General features: G+C 43.5%; 1 protein-coding gene across 11 annotated transcripts in view; it reads left to right on the plus strand.

Moving 5' to 3' along the window:
- Positions 1-18,800, plus strand: part of RREB1 (ras responsive element binding protein 1) — a 150,910-nt gene that overhangs the window by 85,966 nt on the left and 46,144 nt on the right. For all 11 annotated transcript variants that reach the window (XM_074398415.1, XM_074398413.1, XM_074398417.1 and 8 more), the window contains 2 exons: positions 74-163; positions 2,267-2,430. In XM_074398415.1, the coding sequence (XP_074254516.1) occupies positions 74-163; positions 2,267-2,430 (254 nt within the window). The remainder of the gene's footprint in view (positions 1-73; positions 164-2,266; positions 2,431-18,800) is intronic.

Consider the following 18,800-nt stretch of genomic DNA (forward strand, 5'->3'; position numbering starts at 1 on the left):
AGTGGTTATTACAGAAAGAAAAGGCACTCGTTGACTGTAATTTGAAATGTATCTTCCTTTTTAATCTCTTTAGGAAACGAAAGAGGAGAAGTCTTCCTATAACTGCCCCCTATGTGAGAAGATTTGCACTACCCAGCACCAGCTGACCATGCACATTCGCCAGGTAGGCTACTGCTTTTCTGTTTTTAATTTTTTTTTTTTTTTTTTTTTTTTTAGTGAAGTACAGTAGTGAGAAGAGGAGAAAGAGTAGAACAAGGAATTAAACACTCACAGTGAGCAATCAATTGAGATAACTCACTACCTTCAGACCAGCCTATTTTTGTTTGTTTATTTGTTGAGATGGAGTCTCACTCTATAACCCAGGCTGGAGTGCAGTGGCATGATCTCGGCTCACTGCAACCTCCGCCTCCCGGGTTCAAGCAGTTCTCCTGCCTCACCCTCCTGAGTAGCTGGGATTACAGGAATGCACCACCACGCTCGGCTAATTTTTTTGTATTTTTAGTAGAGACGGGGTTTCACCATATTGGCCAGGTTGGTCTTGAACATCTCACCTTGTGATCCACCTGCCTCAGCCTACCAAAGTGCTGGGATTACAGGCATGAGCCACTGCACCCAGCCAGACCAGCCTATTTTTTATTTAAATTATTCTTCCTTAAGCAGAGGGCAGGGTAATTGGGTTTTTGGGTTTTGCTTTTTGGTGGTGGTGGTGGTGGTTTTGTTTTGTTTTGTTTTGTTTTGTTTTTTTGAGATGGAACTTTGCTCGTTGCCTAGGCTGGAGTGCAGTGGCGTGATTTCAGCTCACTGCAACCTCTGCCTCCCAGGTTCAAGTGATTCTCCTGCCTCAGCCTCCCGAGTAGCTGGGATTACAGGCATGTGCCACCACGCCCGACTAATTTTGTATTTTTAGTAGAGACAGGGTTTCTCCATGTTGGTCAGACTGGTCCTGAACGCCTGACCTCAGGTGATCTGCCCACCTTGGCCTCCCACAGTTCTGGGATTACAGGTGTGAGCCACTGTACTCAGGTGGTAATTAGATTTTAATGGACGATTTGTAGCTGTGCCTAATTTAAATTTAGTATTTTAAATAATTTTGGGGGGTGGTTATGAAATGATTTTTGTGTATGTGTATTCCTGTGACACAGTCTTAGGTCAACACAGAATTCCCTTTTGGCTGGGTGTGGTGGCTCACACCTGTAATCCCAACACTTTGGGAGGCCAAAGGCAGATTATTTGAGTCAGGAGTTTGAGTACAGCCTGTCCAACCCATCTCTACCAAAAATACAAAAATTAGCCAGGCGTGATGGCATGTGCCTGTAATCCCAGTTACTCCAGGGGCTGAGGCAGGAGAATCACTTGAACCCGGGAGCAGGTTGCAGTGAGCCGAGATTGCGCCACTGCACTCCAGCCTGGCTGACAGACTGGAACTCTGTCTCAAAATAAATAAATAAAATAAAATCCACTTTTAAATCTGAACGAACATCGAGTTAAAGGACCTTTCATTGTATGTTGCTTGTTGGTCCGAATCAAATTCCTTACAACATAATGAGATCATAGCTGCAACCCTCTTCCTTATATTAGTGTAAATGTACATCACACAGCAGAAAATCTACTTGGCTTGGGGTCTTTTTTTGCTTTTCTCCCTTATTGTGAGATTCATCCTTCTTCTTCTGCTATGTCCAATTCATGAAAAAATATTGATGAATGTATAACAGTGAAGGATTGATGACCCTGTAAAATCGTAACATAGCACTGAATAACATCAAGTCACTAAAGTAACTTGGTTTTGGATAGAAATGTTCATTTTTACTGTCTTTCAAAGGCTGAAACTCTGCCCTGTGCAGGTTTCAGTTCTCTTTCTCTGACGGCAGGCCTGAGTCATCAAATCTGAAGGGGGACATTGACTCTCAATGTGAGGACATATTTGCTTCACTGTTGAGAGTCCTTCTGCTCATAGGAGTTTATATATGTGGTCAGTGAATCAGTAGGTAGTTCGGAAAAAGACCTGGGAAGGCTCCACTTCTTTCTGAGCCTTTCAATAGAAGTAGTTTTCAAAACAGAACGTGGGAGTGGAAGATCATACAAAATATTTATTTGCTTGCTTTCCTGATACGTTTTCCTCCTTCAGGAAGATATTTAAAATGAAACAGAAACGCATAGCCAAGAAAGTTCATTGGTTTTTTTAATAAAGCTCTGGATCTGCTTTTCTCAAGAGCTGAGCTTTTGACGCATTTTCTTAAGTGACCACTGTGATCATTGCTTTCTGCAGCACAACACAGACACTGGAGGAGCTGACCACTCATGCAGCATCTGCGGGAAGTCACTGAGCTCGGCCAGCTCCCTCGATCGCCACATGCTGGTGCACTCTGGTGAGAGGCCATACAAGTGCACAGTGTGCGGCCAGTCATTTACCACCAATGGGAACATGCACAGGTGGGTCAGGGTGCCCTTTGCTTGGGGAGCTGGCTGGTACCTGGAGGTTGGCAGGCAGGACAGCGGCCCCTGAGCCTTCAGAAGACTTGCCTAAATGTACAGAGAGTTCTGGAGTTCTGTCCATTGCATGGAAAAACCAGAGATGCATAGTATCTCTGGAGTATTAGAGATATTGGATCATGGGAAATGGAAGTACTTTGGCAAGGTCTGTGGCCCTTGAGAGTTCTTCAGGATGAAACACAGATTCATTTCATCTCTGCCAACTGGAGATTGTTTGTTTGGGTGCTAGAAGTGGGCAGATTATCACATTTAAAAGAAGAACCCTCCAAGAATAGCATCCATGTAGCCCTGCCATTTAAAAAATGCTCGCATATGCCTACCAGATTCCTCACAGATCTTTTCATTGCAAAAAAAAAGCCTGGGACCTTTCAATAGTTAAGTGGCCTCGCCCTGGAGCTTCAGGTTAAGTTAGGATAAAATGAAGAAAAGGAAAATCTGGTAAACATCAGGACATCACTTCTTGAGAGAGAAAGATGCTCACTCGAGTGGGACACAGCAGAGTGGTAGACATACTAAAGTTGTGTTGGGTCAACCTATGGAAAATACAGTTCATAGGCTGATCATACGTGTTTTGAGGGGTCTACTTTTCCGTATTCCTGTCCAGTCCTTATTCTGCTCGCTTTTAAAAAAAAGTTGAGTCACATTTCTTACATGTTTATTTCAGAAGAAAACTTTATGTAACTATTATAAAATTGATATGCTAGTTATATTTGGTTACATAAACACTAAAATGAGATGGCCCAGTTTATTATACGTACACTTGGGACATACCGATATTGTGGTTAAGTTTCTTGATTTGGGAACTAGGTACGTGAATTCAAGTCTCAACTGCTACTTGTAAATTTTCTATCGTCAGGCAAGTTACCTAACTCTTTGTAGCCCAGTTTTCTCATTTAAAATGAGATTTTTGTTTTATTATTTTCCTTCATGCTCTTTTGACCCCCTAAAAATGAGGTGTTTAATTGTATCTACTTCATTGGATAAGGATGAGGATTAGCTGATAACTAGTTTAGCATCATAGTTCCTGGCACAAAGTAAGAACTCAATGTTATTTATTATTATTTACATTTCTAAGTCATGCTGCAAATAATTTAAAGCCTGTGAATATCTCAGTCTAAACTCTTAGAAGTGAGGTATAGTATGACTTCATGAAAAGTGTGAATATTTTAGGAATTTACAAAGTGTTTTACTTTTTTATCATAAATTTCAGTCCTGGTGGGTTATTCTCTTTGTCCCCATCTCCTCCTGGGAGTGTTTTTGGGTGCAAAGAAATTGAGTAGTGTCACTACTTTACGATTCTATTTCACATTTTAGCTATTTATCTCTTCTTTTGATTGAGATGGAGTTGCTCTGTCGCCCAGCCTGGAATGCAATGGCATGATCTTGGCTCACTGCAACCTCCACCTTCCGGTGACTCTCCTGCCCCAGCCTCCCGAGAAGCTGGGACTACAGGCGTGTGCCAGCACATCTGGCTAATTTTTGTATTTTTAGTAGAGACAGGGTTTCACTTGGCCAGGCTGGTCTCAAACTCCTGGCCTCATGATCCGCCCACCTTGGCCTCCCAAAGTACTGGGATTACAGGCATGAGCCACCCCACCTGGCACTTTTTTTTTTTTTTTTTTTCTCACCATGTTGGCTCGTTGGTGTCATTTATTTATCCCTTCTGTTTAGTTCTGCCCGTGCCCCGCCTCCATTAAGTCTTTGTCCTTTACATATTTGCCCTTCTCAGAATTTGGTCCTAGAGGTATTGCCTATTCCCCTCCTGGGTGGTTCCGTCACCTTTTCCTACTGAGCCCCTGCTTAGTGAAACTCCCCACGGGCCAGCTCCAGGTTGGCAGTGGCAGTGGGCATATTGGTGCGGAGGATCCTCCCAGTGGCGTTTTGGCCCTGACCACTGACCGCTGGGATCTTCCATGAGACATCTCTTGATGGTAGGGCCAGTCACTCCTGATTCAGAAAATTTCCATTTTGAGACATGATTGAGATAAACACAGCTATAAAAAACGTAGTTATTGTCTTCTAGAATAACCTGTGTGGCAATGTGTTTTACAAATAATCATTGCTGAAGCTGTGGTGCTCTGGGTGTCATGTCTGTATTACATGAATACATGCATGTCCGTATTCGTTTACATTTGTTTTGTTTTTCATCTTACAATATAATTCATACATCATACATTACACCAGGTAAAGTGTACACTTCGGTGGGCTTCGGTTTCCCTTTTGTTGTCAAATAGTACTTCATTGTATGGATATGATACCACATTTTACTTATCCCTTCATTAGTTGATGGACACTTGGGTTATTTCAACTTTTTGGTTATTATGATCAAAGCTGCTATCAACATTGTTGCACAACTTTTTGTCTAGGCCTGTGTTTTTATTTTTCTTGGTAAACACTTAGGAATGCAATTGCTGGGTCATATGGTAAATTCATATTTAAGTCTAGGAATTGACAAACTGTTCAAAGTTCCAATTTGGGGGTATTGCCATCATAACAATGTAACTCTTGGGATCCATGAACATAGGATGTTTTTCAATTTGTTAAGTCTTAGTGAATTTCTTTCAACGTCTCGTTTTCAGAGTACAAGTTTTATATCTATTAATTTTAAGTGTTTGATTATTTTTGTGGCTATTGTAAGTAGAGTTTTATAATTTAATCTTTCAATTTTTAATGGCTAGTATATTGATATACAGTTAAATGTATATATTGATGTTGTTTCCTCCAACCTTACTGACATCATTTATTCATTCTAGTAGTTACTTAATGGATTTCCTCAGTCATCCTATATCATGTCTGTATTCCTTTTCTTGCCTACTTGGTCTGGCTAGAACCTGCAGTACAATTTCAAATAGAAGTGAAGAGAATGGACATCTTTTCTTGTTCGTGATCTTAAGGAGAAGGCATTCAGTCTTTCCCCATTAAATATGATGTTAGTTGTGGGTTTTTAAAATAAATGCCCCTTACCAGTTTGAGAAAGTTTCTTTCTTTTCCTAGTTTTTTGAGTATGTATGTGTGGTTTTTTTTTTAAATCATGAAAAGGCATTGGATTTTTGTCAGATGATTTTTTTTTGCATCTGTGGTTGGGTTGGTTTTGTCCTTTATTCTATTGTTGTTGTTGTTTTTAATTTGTTTTTTGTTTTGTTTTGTTTTGTTTTTTTTTGAGATAGAGTCTCTCTCACCCAGGCTGGAGTACAGTGGTGTGATCTTGACTCACTGCAGCCTCCACCACTCACGTTCAAGTGATTCTCCTGCCTCAGCCTCCTGGGTAGCTGGGACTACAGGCATGCACTACCACACCCAACTGATTTTTGTATTTTTAGTAGAGACAGGGTTTTGCCGTATCAGCCAGGATGGTCTCAAACTCCTCACTTCAGGTGATCTACCCTTCTCAGCCTCCCAAAATGCTGGGATTACAGGCATAAGCCACCCTGCCCCGCCTATTCTGTTCTATTTTGGATGTTAAACTACCTTTTTTTCTAGGATATAATCATTTTCATGTTCGTGGATTTGTTTTGTGAGTATTGGGTTGAAGATTTTTAAATCTATATTCCTAAGAAATACTGGTCTGTGGCTTTTTTTTTTTTTTTTTTTTTTCCTACCTTGTGATGTCTTTGGTTTTTGTATCAGAAAAATATAGCCTTATAGAGCTGGGAAGCATTACCGCTTCTGTTTTTTTGAAAAAGTTTGTGGTGAGTTGGTATTAATTCTTCTTTAAATGTTTGGTGGAATTCACTAGTGAAGCCATCTGAGCTTACTAATTTATTTGCCTATTATAGGTCTGTTCAGATTTTGTTTCTTTTCTTTTCTTTTTTTTTTTTTTTGAGACAGAGTCTTGCTTTGTCACCCTTGCTGGAGTGCAGTGATGCAGTCTCAGCTGTGGCACGATCTCAGCTGTCTGCAACCTTAGCCTCCTGGGTTCAAGCAATTCTCTGGCCTCAGCCTCCCAAGTAGCAGGAATTACAGGTGCAAGCCACTACACCTGGCTAATTTTTGTATTTGTAGTAGAGATGGTGTTTTACCATGTTGGCCAGGCTGGTTTCAAACTCCTGACCTCTGGTGATCCTCCTGCCTCAGCCTCCCAAAGTGCTGGGATTACAGGTGACAGCCACCACACCTGGCCTCAGATTTTGTGTCTTCTTGTGTCAGTTTCCACTACTAGCTGTTTGATCCCAGACAAGTTACTTAACACCTCTGTGTCCTAATTACTTCATCTGTAAAAGGTAGTTTCATCCGTACCTCCTGTATGGGGATGTTGTGATGATCAGTAAATATTACATGCAAAGCACTTGGGGTAGTGCTTGTTAAATGGTACATATCAATAATGGTTATTACTATTTTATTTGTTGTATGTGCCAGAGAGGGAATATTGAGTAAATATTTGTATAATGCCAGATAATAAATTAAAAGCGATTTTTTTTTTAAGTTTGCTTGTTTTACTTTTTGCTACACTGAATCTGTAATTTACTGTAACAATGTATTTGAAGTATTGGGGCTTATCACACTACATTTATTATGTCTTTGCAGAAAGTTGCAAATAATGGGTTAAAAGAAGATTTGGGTTTTGGTAAATCACGTAAAAGTCATTGCCATTTCATTTGTTAGCAAAACTGTACTTTTGAAAAAAATTATAAAAATGTGAGAACACTTACAAAAATGTGCCATAGAGAGTGGAGTTAGATTTATTTGCCCCGGTGGATCTGTTCCAGAATCTGAGACTCTAGTAGTGAGCTGTGATCTCTCCCAAGCACATACCTGTGGGCCTGTTACATTAATCAGGGGCCAGAACTGCCCTGGGATGTGTGTGCAGGAATTAAAACATGTAATGCAACCCAGGTTGTGAGAAGCATGGAAAGAAATCAGTCTACTTGTGAGGGTTTAGTGCTTAAGATCAAAGTTCTTTTTCTTGTTTGTCTTCCACTACCACTGCTTCCTAAGGTCCGTTGGCACCTGCTGGGAGTGGGTAGTGCACAGGAATTCCCTCATGGGGTCTCCAGAGCCGATAGTAAGCTGAGGGCTCAGAGAACCTCTGCTTGGGCTTCCCAGGGCACCCACACCCAGGTGCCTCTGTTCCATCTCGTCTATAACCTGATTGAGGCTCTGTCTCAACTGTGCCAGTTTTGTCTGACATGGCCCTGTACTCTGATTTTTGGCCCCTCCCCTAAGGGGTACAGATTGGGTAGGGCCTCTGCTGTGGCTTGATTCTCTGTAGCGTGGATTTCTGGAGTTGCATTTATCTGAAGACTTGATTCCACAAGGCTGGTTTGCGCTATGGTCCTCAACAGCACAGTTGACCCCACAGCTCACCCTTCCCCATCCTTATGCTCACCGCCTGCTCTCTGAAGCACACGTGGGATGCACACCTCCATGTATGTGCACACTCTTCCAGATGAGCCCAGCCCTCCAGCGTTGGCTGCTTGAGGCAGATCTGGGCTCCACCCCAAAGTTTTTTGTTTTTTTGCTGAAACACTCAGAGGGCCTCATAACACAGACTCTGAGGGCTACATCCTTTTAAGTTTCAAGTTACTCTTTTTTTTTTTTTTTTTTTTTTTGAGACGGACTTTCGCTCTTGTTAACCCAGGCTGGAGTGCAATGGCGCGATCTCGGCTCACCGCAACCTCCGCCTCCTGGGTTCAGGCAATTCTCCTGCCTCAGCCTCCTGAGTAGCTGGGATTACAGGCACACGCCACCATGCCCGGCTAATTTTTGTATTTTTAGTAGAGATGGGGTTTCACCATGTTGACCAGGATGGTCTCGATCTCTTGACCTCGTGATCCACCCGCTCGGCCTCCCAAAGTGCTGGGATTACAGGCTTGAGCCACCACGCCCGGCTCAAGTTACTCTTAGATGATATTGAGGTGCCTTTATAAAGCAACTTACTCTGTTTCCTTTGGCTATAGTCATTTTATGGGTATGTGTTAGTTATCTGCATTTATAATGCTACTCAGTCTTTCTGTGGAGTTTATCTTAGTTTTGTAAGAGGACCCTCGGTAGAATTGTTATATTGGTAAAATAAACTTCACAGAATGAAGGTAGCATAATAAATTATGTGTCGTTATTGACAGTTGGTTTGTAGCACTGATAAAGCCTGTAACTTCTTATGCTTTCTTCCGGTGAATAAATTTACATGATCTTTTAAAAGTAATTATATTCTGGCAATTAGAGAGGTGAGAGTGATGCTAATTCCATTTATTTTGAGAAAGGTTGGGGCAAAGACCTTTTTAATTTATTACTGTATCTGGTATAGCTTTGTGAGTTGCCACTTCCCTATATGTGGATTCTCATGTTTTTGAGGTTTGAAAATCCTTTGTCCCAAGCCTTTCTTACCACAGCTCAGTTGCTGAGCAGAATAGTAGGTTACCATCAAGTACAAAACATGTATCACGGAAACATCACCGTGGCTCCAGCTTTTAACTTCCCAGAACTCTTTATCAGTTGCTCCCACGTTGAAAATTTGGATTGAGTGGTGCTCGTCTTCCAAAACAAACTTGGGAAACTGAGCCAGCGCACGCCTCTGGGAAAGCTCAATGTAGGAAAAAGGGCATTGAGCTTTGCAATTTGCAAAGCTTGTTCCAGAAAGTGCTGGGCTGCAAAGCTGCGAAGAAATGATACTCGAAACAGAATTGAAATATGCCTCATTTGGAACAAAGCCTGTTTCTAAAATTGGGATTGTTCCTTTAAAATTGCTTTGGGAAAATAGGAAATTAATTTTCGCTTTGCTCTTTATTTTACACTGTAGACTTTTAAAGAGTGTTGTGGAGCATGTGTTCCATTTAAGGACATGCTTAAGATCCTGGCAGGGGCAAGCTTTTGTGACTAACTTAATTTATTCTTTGAAGAGTAGGGATGTGTTCTGATTTCATCTGTCATTGGAGTGGTGAAGATGGGCAAGGCATGATAAAGATGGGCCAGTACTTTGGGAGGCCAAGGTGGGTGGATCACTTGAGGCCAGGAGTTTGAGACTAGCTTGACCAACATGGTAAAACCCCACCTCTACTAAAAATACAGAAATTAGTCAGGTGTGGTAGCACATACCTGTCATCCCAGTTGCTCAGGAAGTTGAGTTCACTTGAACTCATGAGGCAGAGGCTGCAGTAAAGCGAGATCGCGCCACTGCACTCCAGCCTGGGCGTATCCTTTATCAGCCCTGGCCACAGACCTGGGCAACAAAGCAAGACTCTGGCTCAAGAAGAAGGGTGAAGATGAAGAAGAGAAATCCTTGTAACATCACCTAGTTTTGTCGCGGGCTTTTTTTTCCTGCAGCCATAGGCACGATTTTTTCTGTCGCCAAGTATAGGAGACATAGAGGTCCTGAGGATGCCTCTGGACATCAGGATAGACTTCAGGAACAGAGGCTTATATGTTCCTATTGTGCTTGAAGGAAATATTGGCTACACAGAAATGTGACCTACTCCATGATAAATGAGACCACTAAGGCTCTGAATTTAGCATACTACTCTCAGATGCTTTGGCTAAGCCAGCCTTTGGCGCACAACTGCGCTTGGGTATCTGGAACAGGTGGCCAGTATTAAATGAGAGGAGCAGAGAGGTAGCACAGTGTCTCTGAAAACAGGGGACAGTTGCTGCTTTATCCTCAGTGCCCAGGAATAAGAAAGGTCCTGTGAACTTCCATCATAGTCATACCAAGTTTCTGAGGACACCCGGCTCGTTCTGGCACTTGCTGCTTCTCAAGGGTGGAGGTGACCACTCAAAGGTTCAGTCAGTCCCACCTTAAAAATCATCTCATAATCACCAGCTGCCTGTTCCTCCTGAAATATTCTTCTGTAGGAAGGAAGGTATCAGGACAGTTCACATGGGAATAAATTATTTATAGGATAAACATCTGTGGGTCACCCTGCCCAAGACTGTGTGGAAAGGAAAATCTTTTTTTTTTTTTTTTGAGACGGAGTTTCGCTCTTGTTACCCAGGCTGGAGTGCAATGGCGTGATCTCTGGCTCACCGCAACCTCCGCCTCCTGGGTTCAGGCAATTCTCCTGCCTCAGCCTCCTGAGTAGCTGGGATTACAGGCACGCGCCACCGTGCCCAGCTAATTTTTTGTATTTTTAGTAGAGACGGGGTTTCACCATGTTGACCAGGATGGTCTCGATCTCTTGACCTCGTGATCCGCCCGCCTCAGCCTCCCAAAGTGCTGGGATTACAGGCTTGAGCCACCTCGCCCGGCTGAAAGGAAAATCTTAAAAGCATTTTAGTTGTCTACATCCAACAGGGAAAGACAAATCAAAAGTAAATGCCCTTTAGGGATGCTCAGAGATCTTAACACATTTAACTCCACTTAGTAGGTCATAAATGTTCTGTACAAAGACTGTTTGAGGGGTTTGTGTAAATGTGATTTCAATGGGATATAAGTCATCAGCATAGCTGTATGAACTGTACGTATATCTCCTTATATGTGTTAGGTACTTAGTGAATATTTGGTACTGTAGTTTCATCATGCTAATACTTGGGTATCAAAGCAGTTTTCAGCATATGTTAGTGCTCTGAACACTAAAATAGACATACTTGTGGTATAGTTTAGGAAGTTTTTCTTTAACAAAGGCTGGAACTTCTCTTTTTAGGCAGATAAAATATACTTAAGTGTAATATCCCATCCCATGATCATTCCACTTTATATGTTTTTCCTCTCTTGAGAGTACACCTTGGTAAGAGGCCCATAATCTTCCCTCCAGAGTGGACATTTTCTACTAGATAAGATGTGAAGAAAAAGACCGCACATGTACAAATCTGTTTATCACAGCAGAATGTCTGGACCACCAGTTCCCCCCAGTAGCGTTCTTAGGCTTTAACCACACAAGTTTATTGATTATATTTAAGCAAATTTAGCTTTTCTTTGCATCTCATTGGCTGGATTTGAAACCTATGTGCTTTTATTTTTACTACAGTAGTGGTTTAAAGAAGGGCGACATTTTCTGTGGTGCTTCTGAGTCCTCTGATAGCTCTGCCTAATTTTTCTGGCCAGGGCTGATAAAGGACACTCCCTGGAATGGTCAAGAGCCTCAATTTCTTCATCTTTAGTAGGGGTAACGTTTACTCACAAAATCCATTAGAAGGATTAAATGCTGTAACATAGACTCAGGCCTCTGGCTCAAGTTAGGTGCTCAACAAATGGTAGTTCAAGGCTTTCCTTTCTATTCTAGTTCAGCAGGTGGATTTACTACATGAGAAAAGAGACTCCCTGCTTCTTAGCAACATAGGCTCCATTCTAAGAACCCAGGAGCCTGGTAACAACGCTGTGTAAGAGTAGCTATGTATTATGTGCTGAATTTCCATGGCCAAGTTGTGCAAATCCTTATTATTATTTGAACACGTACTTTTCTTTTTTGATTGCTTGTTCTATGATGTTTACATATGTATGTGTGTGTGTTTGTTTTTTTGTGTGTATGGTGTTTTGTTTTGTTTTTGAGACAAGCTCTCACTCTGTCTCCCAGACTAGAGTACAGTGGCACCACCATAGCTCACTGCAACCTCAACCTCCCAGGCTGAAGCAATCCTCCCAAGTTGCTGAGACTACAGAGGCACACTCCACTATGCCTGGCCTGTTTTTATACTTTTTTATCGTGGATTTGCATATATACTATTAGATGAGATTCTGTGGTTTCTTTCCAGAATTTTTACTTTGCAGTTTAGAAATCTGTGAATAGTAGAAAGCTACCACTATCGTCTGAGAAAAAGAGTAGACACGTGTGATTTGTCACTGAATTTTATTAAGTAAGATAAAAAGTGTAAGAAAATTCTCAAAGCTGAAAGTTGGACAATTTTAACTGTTTCTTGCCTTGTGTAACCTGTTTTTTTTGTTTGCTAGACTTGACCTTCCTCAAAATATTTTCCCTTTTACTTTGTGTTTGTTTTTTTCTTTTCTAATACCCTTTAATAATTAGCACAGCTGATTGTGTGTGTGTGTGTGTGTGTGTGTGTGTGTGTACACTTTTTTTTGGAGATGGGGTTTTGCTCTTGTAGCCCAGGCTGGAGCACAGTGGCGTGATCTCAGCTCACTGGAATCTCTGCCTCCCGGGTTCAAGCGATTCTTCTGCCTCAGCCTCCCGAGTAGCTGGGATTACAGGTATACACTACCATACCCACCTAATTTTATATTTTTATTAGAGACAGGGTTTCACCACATTGGCCAGGCTGGTCTCAAACTCCTAACCTCAAGTGATCCGCCTGCCTCAACCTCCAAAGTGCTGGGATTACTAGTATAAGCCAGCACACCTGACCTGTTTTATATTTTTGAAGGAATATTTGAAAAACCTACTTGTGGCAGATGCTTACTTTTGATTCACAATTTCTTTCTGAATTGAACTGACCAAGTTCAAGTTCATTTATGCCAAAGAGCATAAAAATCATAAAACTGTCCAAGCACGCCGGGCGCGGTGGCTCAAGCCTGTAATTCCAGCACTTTGGGAGGCCGAGGCGGGTGGATCACAAGGTTGAGAGATCGAGACCAACCTGGTCAACATGGTGAAACCCCGTCTCTACTAAAAATACAAAAAATTAGCTGGGCATGGTGGCACGTGCCTGTAATCCCAGCTACTCAGGAGGCTGAGGCAGGAGAATTGCCTGAACCCAGGAGGCGGAGGTTGCGGTGAGCCGAGATAGCGCCATTGCACTCCAGCCTGGGTAACAAGAGTGAAACTCCTTCTCAAAAAAAAAAAAAAAAAAAAAAAAAACTGTCCAAGCACATGGATATGTTAAACAACAGTCAAGCCTTTTTTGTTTTACCACTGGTTCTCAAATTTATGATCTAATTCTTAGTTGCTTTTTTTTTTTTTATCATTTGGCCAACTGGATGCTAATAACTTCAGTTTTCTTCTGTTTTAGCAGAGTTGGTGTTTGTTAGTTTGTTTTTTTGGAAAGTAAGGAGATACAAAAGAAATTTTATCTTTAATTCAGGCAGTACAGTATTTTTGACATGTCTTGTCAAGATATTTCAGTAGCTCAGTCTTACCAGCTAAAACTGGTGAATGGCAGCAGAATCTGGAACATCATGCTTGTCCACACTTGAACAGCAGGCAGTGGTGAGAGTGAGAAATTAGGTCAGGGAAGGTAAGGGATGGGCTTGCTGGGGGTAGGATGAGGAGCGGGTAGCTGGCCTCTGCTCCGGAATGCCACATGCCCTGGTGTGCTCCCCGACCATGCCTCTTGTCTGATGCACTGAGAACTTTGAACAGGTTCTGAGTATGTGTCCAGTTTAGTTTCATAACACAAAAGTGACAAAGTCAAGAGAAAGAGGAGAAGAGAGGGAGCCTAACTTCCAGCATTAAATCACAAAATGAAACCTGCAGGGAGCTGGCAGCAGTTCCACCGGAGCACTTCACAGGGCTTTATACCTTACATTTTTCCGCCTTTGTTTAAATATCCAACCTGTCCGACCTGTTCGGGCTGAACAAGCTGGTGCTAGCAAACACTGAAGCGTGCCCACTCACTGTCAACTTTTTTCTGATGTGTTAAGGAAGGTGATTGGTGGCAACATTGCCCCCCACTCCCAACCCCATCCACCTTCCCCACTGAAACGTGAACAAGAAGCACCGAAGTCTTAGCCTGTGTATTCGTGACATGGATCCTGATCTCACCTTTGGCATGTCTGTGTGCCTGTGGGCTATCCTCAGCTGCTCTTGGGGCTCTGGGATGCCTAATGGAAAGGTTGTTGGCCTTGAGCAGAAAGAGATTCTGTATTTCCTTAAACCGGAGATTCAGTTGCATAATGAGTTCATTGGTCCTGTGGTGTCAGCACTTAATTCTTCCTCTTCATGCTTATATAACCCAGCTTGCTCAAGAGGACTGTTGTTCCAATTTTATGGGCGGGAATACTGAGGTCTGTGATGCTGCAGTTTCTTCCTGGGCTCTCCTGTCTAGTTTCTGGTGATAGATGATGTGCTGCTCCTCCCCTGACATCTCTGGAGAACAGAGGCCATGTGTGCACCGTGTCCATCCGTTTTAGATAAAAATGGCTGTAAACAGCATTGGTCATGCAAAAGGGCTCTGCTGCTTGGTTGGTCTTGGGAGATGACATTTCTCTTTGGATTCATTTGTATTCATTCTTTCTCTGATCTTGGTTCCCCTTTCCTTGCCAGCAGTTTCTCAGTAGCCCCTAAGCAATATAACACAACATCCCCAGAGTGGATGGTTTTCCTTTTTCACTGTGTTCCTTCCTGCACCCGCCCACTGCACCTTCCACTTTCGTCGTGGGTGCATGGCCAACCATCTGGGATGGCCCCACCCGCGCATTTCTTGTTCCTCTTTTGGAACTAGCTGAGGAGTGACAGTGACTGCCCTATCATGAAGATAGTCATTTCTTCCTCCTGCACAGAAAGTGAGTAAGAGACTAGATCCTGTCTTCTTGAAGACACCTCAAGCGATCTCCCTTCAAGTTGAAGTGGGAAATGGCCCTGTGACTTTGGCACTTCCCTCCTCCCACGAATCTTACGTGTGGGGATTGGTGTGTATGATTTTAGCCATTGCTCTGGGAAGCTGGTCTCTGGTGGCTGGCGATGGTGTCGCTTAGAGGGGACAGCTCTAAGCTCTTGAGGTCACTTTGGTAATGGCGACTTCAGTTGGGGCTCCGTCACCTGAGACGGGGATATTCAGTGCCCCTCCATGGACAGGCCAGCCGTGGATGTGCATGTAAACATTGAGGAAACTGAGGGAGGTTAGCCTGGGGAAGAAGAGGCCATGACAGCACAGTGGCTGCCCTGAAGTGTCTCAGGCCTGTCTGTGGGAAATGGAAGCCTTCCACTGATGTCTCTGGACTCACCCAGGGAAGGTGCTAGCTGCCTGATTGCAGCTCCTTGTGAATGAGAGTTCTCTTTGGGTGAGAGAAATGTCAACCATCCAACCTCTGAGGTCTTTTGTTTGTTCTTCAGAATGTCTGGTTTTGTATGGAAATATGTACTATGTATTTTTGTGGATTTTATAAACAGGCATGGGACCAAATAACATATGATGATTTATTTTAGCAAAACATAAGCAGGCAAGGGAAAAAGACAAAGCACAAGAGGATGTAGAGTGTTACTGATTCAAGGGTAGGGCAGTGAGGAATCACGTTTAAAGATTTTTAAAAGGTTGTTGCTGGTTGGGCTGGGCGTGGTGGCTCACGCCTGTAATCCCAGCACTTTGGGAGGCTGAGGCAGGTGGATCACAAAGTCAGGAGTTTGAGACCAGCCTGGCCAACATGGTGAAATCCCATCTCTACTAAAAATACAAAAAAATTAGCTGGGCATAGTGGTACACGCCTGTAGTCCCGGCTATTCAGGAGGCTGAGGCAGGAGAATCGCTTGAACCTGGGAGGCAGAGGTTGCAGTGAGCCAAGATTGCGCCACTGCACTCCAGCCTGGGCAACAGAGTGAGACTCCGTCTCAAAAAAATAAAAAAGAAAGAAAGGGTTGGTGCTGGTTAATGTGGACTGACTGCCAACACCTCCCTACACACTACTGCATCTGAAAGTCATGCGAGGAGGAAGGAGCTGTCATCCCTCCACTCTGAGCCCGCAGTGAGCTAGGATCACACCACTGCATTCTGGCCTGGGCGGCACAGCAAGATTCTATTTCTAAAAAGAAAAGAATATATATTCAGGCATTATAATTCTAGCTCAATCCATCATTAAGGACGTATCTGTACCAAGAATCTAGAAGGGTCTTTACCCAGGACCAAGACAGAAAAGGAACTGCCATTCCCAAACACTGCAAAGGAACCTGAGGCAGGAGAGCAGAGCTGGTGGTCCAGTCTAGAGAACCGTGGCCCCACGCCTGGGGTTGGAGAGACGCTCTGGGCTGACAAGCAGTGGAGATTGAGAGCCCGCCAAAGCGTTTGCTTACAAGGAACATGAAAACGAACCCCTGGTACATCCAGACATCAAATTAAGATTCCTCCTCATAAAATTTAACTGTATCCTTACACTGGCGCCACTGGAATGCTATGCTACAGTCAGCAGATGAGAGACATTGTCTACTCTGGGGATGGATTGCCCTAGAATACCAGGGAAAGCAGGGCTTGTGGAGGAGATCTGTGCTGTGGAGCACGTGGTCTTACAGACACCTCCCTGAAGGGAGGCAGTAGGACTAAACCTCAGTATCAGCTGCAGAGCTTCACTTTGTCATGGCCTCTTTGGGCCACATTGACCACATCAGAGGCTGTGGGATCTAACTGGCCAGTAGTGGCAGCTGAAGTGTCCAGTGCATTTCACCAGGAGTATCCCGAGAGTCCTGGGAGCCACCTGGCTGACGCATTCCCACAGTGAGCCTACAGACAGCGGGTTTACACTTTGTGCCAGGATGACTTTAGATTTTTCCAAGAGGGCTGGCTTTGGGGTCAGCACAGGTGCTTACGCATCGTCTAACCTTCCTCCACACCCTGGCACAGCTGGTGCAACCTGCCTTCCGGACAAGCATGACTGAACCCAAACAACACCTGAATTACTAGAAGGTGCCTCTGCACTTTACAGGTGGGGCCACACCAGGAATTGTTCTCTTGCTGTCTTGCTCTCCTCCCCCGACCCCCTCCCACTCTGTGTTTGCTCTCCATCCGCTGTTTGCTTGCGTAGAACTTGATTGGCATTACAAGCATTATCCACAGCCCTCTACCCTGAACTCCTCTCCTAGGCGTTTGTTAAGAAAACATACACACATCTTCCTAGAGATGTACTTTGGCCAGAAATGTAGGTTGTGCAGCTGTGGGGGTTCTTACTCGTTTCCTCTTTGTTTACCACAAGGCTTTGTTGGTCAAGAAAAGTGAGCACCAGGTACAGATGGGGGTGTCTGTCTCCCCAGGTTGCTAGACTCTGAACCTGTTGTCTTCAGCTTGCCGAGTTCAGGGCCGTGCCAGCTGTGCTTTGTGTACAGTGTCCTGCGTCCTGACGGAGTGACTTTCCTTATAGTGCCATTCACTCAGAGGATCAAATAAGTCCGCTCCTTCATTAACAGACCTAGGAGGAAATTGAGACTGAAAAGTTAGCAAGTACCGGAAGTGTCTAGATCTCTCCTGAGGTTTATCCTCCGCAGGTAAATTACATACGGGAGAGCTTGAAGAATGTCTGAGACCTGCTATGAGGGCAGCTATGACTGAGTGATCTTTGGTTTCAGTCATATTTAAACTCATTGAGAGTTTCCCAAAGGATTTTGCCTCCAAAAGAATTTTAAGAATGTTAAATTTCCCAACTTTTTGGTTAAGCATTTATGCCTGGTAAACTGATGCAGAGACTGCTGGTATATTGGAAGATGCGTCTGGGAGATGTTTAATGCTGGTATCCAAAAAATGTCAGTGTCCTGGTCAGATGATTAACCGAACCTGCAAACAGTGTAGAGAGCTGGAGAAATTCACTGTGATCCCATGGTTCTCACACTTGAGCAGGCTTTAGTGTCACCTACAGGGCTTGTGCAAGCCAGATTGCTGGGCCCTGACCCAGCGCCTACCAGTCCGCAGGCCTGGGGTGGGCCCAGGCAGGGACTTTTATTTGCATCAAGCTCCCAGCTGGTTCCCATGCTGCTGGTCAGAGCCCTACGGTGTGAACGCTGGTGTTCTACGAGACTAGCAGGATTGTCCTCATTTTACCAGTGTGAAAACTGAAGCTGAGGTAGCCCAAGATTCTCTGGAGTCTCCAGGATTACTAGGTGGCGGAACAAAGATCTCATATCTCAAATGTGTCACTTCTCAGAGACCACCCAGAAGCTTCATTGCATCACATGGTTATCTGTCTATACCATCTTTCCACCCAGATTCCCGATTGCGACTCGGAGCAAACCAATGCTTGAATAGCTAAGAGCTTTACCACATTCCCAAATTTCATGACTTACATAACTAAGAAAGGTCAGCAGAAAGTTCCTGTATTTGGAACTGGTAAGGAGAACATTCAGGGAGGTAGGGAGGGTCAGGTTTTAGGGACTGGTCTGTCTCCCTAGAGTTGTTGACCAGTCTTCAGCCCTAGCACAGGGGTACTCTTTGGTTTAACTCTGATGTCTTCAGTATTCTCACCGACAGCCCACCCTACTAAAATGGACCGTCTCAAACTTTAGAAAGCAAATGATTACACTTGTGGGAGAAAAACCATTTTAAGTTGAAAATCAGCATTTACTCTCAGATTTAAAGTAGGTTCTGATCCATGCCAAAAAGTACTCGGATTTGTTTGTTTGTTTGTTTTTCCCAAGTTTAAAAAACATCTGTAATATTTGTGTTCATTCATCAATGTAAAAGCCTCTTTGGGTGTTATGAGTAGGATAAAACTTCTCTTGACTCCAAAAGGTCTGATAAAATTCCTTCCTTAGACCATAGTGTGGCAGGATTTCTGCTGTTGAAAGTGTCATGCT

The sequence above is a fragment of the Saimiri boliviensis genome, chromosome 4 (assembly GCF_048565385.1).
Source record: "Saimiri boliviensis isolate mSaiBol1 chromosome 4, mSaiBol1.pri, whole genome shotgun sequence".
NCBI lineage: Eukaryota > Metazoa > Chordata > Mammalia > Primates > Cebidae > Saimiri > Saimiri boliviensis.